The following is a 3,463-nucleotide window of genomic DNA, read 5'->3' on the forward strand; positions in this document are numbered from 1 at the left end:
CTCCAGTAGCAAGAGTTGAGCAAGAGTAACCTGAAATAATAATGGCTATGTTGAAAGTAAGAGACGTGGCAATCCCACGTCCCACCAATGTGACATCTTGCTTTCAGAAACCTAAAGCTGTTGGAAGGTTTGAATTGAAGCAGAGTATGGTGCAACTATTGCACACTACTGGGCAGTTCACTGGTCCGTCGTACGAGTATCCAACAATTCACATTCAAAATTTCCTCGAGATCAGTGATGCGTACACTCCAGCTGGAGTGAATGTGGATTATGTGAGGCTCACTTTATTCCCTTTTTCTTTGCATGGAGAAGCAAAAAGATGGTTAAACTTAGAGCCCGTGAACTCAATTACCACCTGGAATGATTTAGCACAGAAGTTCCTCATCATATTTTTTCCATCTGGGAAAATAGCTAAGTTGAGGAGTGATATTTTGTGCTTTAGACAGAAAGGGAGAGAGACCTTGTACCAAGCTTGGGATAGGTTTAAATCGATGTCGATGAGCTGCCCACATCATCATCAGTCTAATGAGGTGTTGGTCCATACCTTCATTGAAGGATTGGAGCCTAACACCAAAATTGTACTTGATTCAGCTACATGTGGTTAGGCTTTGGAGCAGACATATGCTGAACTATTCACCTTGCTGAACAGGATCTCACAGGGCAACCCTAAACAGAATGGATGAGGGGTGAAACCGATTATTCAGAAAATTGCAGGTATGCTAGAGGTAGATGTCGTGACTTTCTTAATTGCACAGATTGCTGCTATGCAGAATATGATGAACACCCACTTCAGTAATCTAGCATTGGGACAACATCCCACGTAGGTAAATGCAGTTTAACAACCACCATCTTGGTGTGAGATATGCGGAGGTGGTGATCTTAGTGCATAGGTATGTGGTACAAACTCGAACTTTGTTAATTTTGTAGGCAATGCCCAACGAGGAGGAGGCCAGCAAAATTATGGAAACTCTTACGACCTGAGTTGGCGCAACCACCTAGACTTTTCTTGGGGTGGAAATCAAAATCATAGTCAAGGTCAGAATCAGTATAGACCCCAAGGAAATGCACAGGGGTACCAATCACAGACCCAACGGGAGTAGCCTAATAAGCAGTCTGGTAACATGAGCATGGAGGAGATGCTGAAAAAGATCATGGCTGATCAAGACCAGTTAGCTGATGATGTTAGAAATAATCACTTGGCTACACAGAATCTGGAGAAGCAATTCAGGCAGTTTGCTAGTCCCCAAAACTCATGACCGCAAGGAGGTTTGTTGGGAAATACTGATCCAAATCCTAAGCAGGTAAACGTGGTAGGTACTCGTAGTAGTTTGCAATTGGAGGAGTTAGCTCTTAAGAAGAGGAACACTGAAACTGCGAATAGAGAAAGCGAACCCAAGGAGAGCAAAGTTGTTGTACAAGAAGAAAAAGTGCAACCAATAGTGAAACCACCTCCTCCATTCCCTCAAAAGTTCAAGAAACAGAAGAAGGATGAATGTTTTGGTAAGTTCCTTTCTCTTTTGAAACCAGTTCACAATAACTTACCACTGGTAGATGTTTTGCAGGGTATACCCAGGTTTGCGAAATATGTGAAGGAGATTATGGCGAATAAAATGAGACTGACTGAATATGAAACTATTGCACTTACTGAAGAGTGCAGCTCCAAGATCCAAAATAGGTTGCCCACTAAACTGAAAGATCCAGGCAGCTTTACTGTTCATATCACTATAGGGCATAACATTCATGCGCGAGGATTATGTGATCTAAGAGCTAGTATAAATTTGATGCCAACGTCTCTGTACAAAAAACTGGGGTTGGCTAGTCCTAAACCTACTACCATCATCCTATAGTTGGCTGATAGATCTGTAGCTAGGCTTGAGGGTGTTGTAGAGGATATTTTAGTGCAAGTGGGATCGTTGATTTTCCCAATAGATTTTGTTGTGCTAAATTTTTAGCCAGATCCTGAGGTCTCATTCATGTTAGGAAGACCTTTCTTAACTACTGGGCGGGCCATGATAGATGTAGCAGCTGGGCAACTGACTATGTGAGCACATGATAAAGTGGAGTTCGACATGTATAAAGCATTAAAGCTGCCAACTGTGTATGATGAGTTGTCTACCATAACTGTGATAGATCCTGAGGCAGAGGTTCGCTACATTGCATTTGAGGACCCTTTAGAGCGAGTGTTAGTAGGGGATGATTTTTATGGGGATGCTGAGGCACAGGGAATGGTGCAATTTCTTGATGTGGCACTTGTAGGTACATCTGGAGATCGATGAGAGCCTTTGAATAGGGTGTTGGGTCCTCCACCCAAGCCCTCCATTGAAGAACCACCTCAGTTGGAATTGAAAACATTGCCAGCTCACCTTAAATATGCATTTTTTGGTGAAGATAAACCTTTACCAGTTATTTTATCTGCAGCATTGTCTGATGCACAGGTGGAAGCATCATTAATCATCCTAAAGAAGAGGAAAACAGCTTTGGGTTGGCAAATGTCCGACATCCATGGGATTAGTCCCGCCTTGTGTATGCATAAAATGTATATGGAGGAAGGGCATAAGCCGAGTGCACAACACTAGCGGAGACTAAACCCATTGAATGATGTGGTAAGAAAAGAGGTGATCAAGTGGTTGGATACAGGGATTGTGTACCCAATATTAGACAGTAAATAGGTAAGTCCAGTACAGTGTGTGCCGAAGAAGGGTGGAATGACGGTGGTGACTAATGAGAAGAATGAGGTAATCCCCACAAGAACAGTGACTGGGTGGCGGATTGGCATGGACTACAGGAAGTTGAACGACTCCATCAGAAAGGACCATTATCTGGTATCTTTCTTTGATCAAATGTTGGATAGGTTGGCAGGACAGGAGTGCTATTGTTTTCTTGATGGCTACTCAGGGTACAATTAGATTGTTATTGCACTAGATGACCAGTAGAAGACCACCTTCACTTTTTCGTATGGCACATATGAGTTCAAGCGCATGCCATTCGGCTTGTGCAATGCTCTAGCCACATTTCAGAGATGTATGATGGCAATCTTCCATGATATAGTGTAGGATTTTGTTGAAGTTTTCATGGACGACTTCTCGGTGTTTGGCGAGTCTTTTGAACTTTGTTTGACTAATCTTGGCAAATTTCTTGCTAGGTGTAAAGAGACAAATCTGGTGATAAACTGGGAGAAGTGTCACTTTCTGGTTCTAGAGGGAATTGTGTTGGGACACAAGATCTCCAAAAATGGGCTGGAAGTTGAGAAAGCCAAAGTAGAGGTTATTGAGAAGTTGCCACCCCTATCACAGTGAAGGGAATTAAAAGCTTACTAGGACATGCTGGGTTTTATATGAGGTTCATCAAGGACTTCTCTAAGACTGCAAGACCCATGTGCAACCTGTTAGAGAAAGAGATGAAATTTGTGTTTGATGAGAAGTGTTTGCAGGCATTTGAGTTGCTAAAGAAAAAGTTGATAGAA

The 3,463-nt window shown here is 42.5% G+C and overlaps 1 protein-coding gene and 1 non-coding gene across 2 annotated transcripts; one reads left to right on the top strand and one right to left on the bottom strand.

Annotated features, from left to right (window-relative positions):
* Positions 1–413: 413 nt before the first annotated feature.
* Positions 414–520, bottom strand: LOC125875354 (small nucleolar RNA R71). Its single transcript, XR_007447417.1, has one exon. It is a non-coding gene; the product is annotated as a small nucleolar RNA R71 (small nucleolar RNA).
* Positions 521–1,121: 601 nt separating this feature from the next.
* Positions 1,122–1,847, top strand: LOC125873544 (uncharacterized). The gene is made up of 2 exons (XM_049554456.1): positions 1,122–1,181; positions 1,302–1,847. The coding sequence occupies exons 1-2, from the start codon at positions 1,122–1,124 to the stop codon at positions 1,845–1,847; spliced, it is 606 nt and encodes a 201-aa protein (XP_049410413.1).
* Positions 1,848–3,463: the final 1,616 nt, after the last annotated feature.

The sequence above is a fragment of the Solanum stenotomum genome, chromosome 8 (genome assembly GCF_019186545.1).
Source record: "Solanum stenotomum isolate F172 chromosome 8, ASM1918654v1, whole genome shotgun sequence".
NCBI classification, from domain to species: domain Eukaryota; kingdom Viridiplantae; phylum Streptophyta; class Magnoliopsida; order Solanales; family Solanaceae; genus Solanum; species Solanum stenotomum.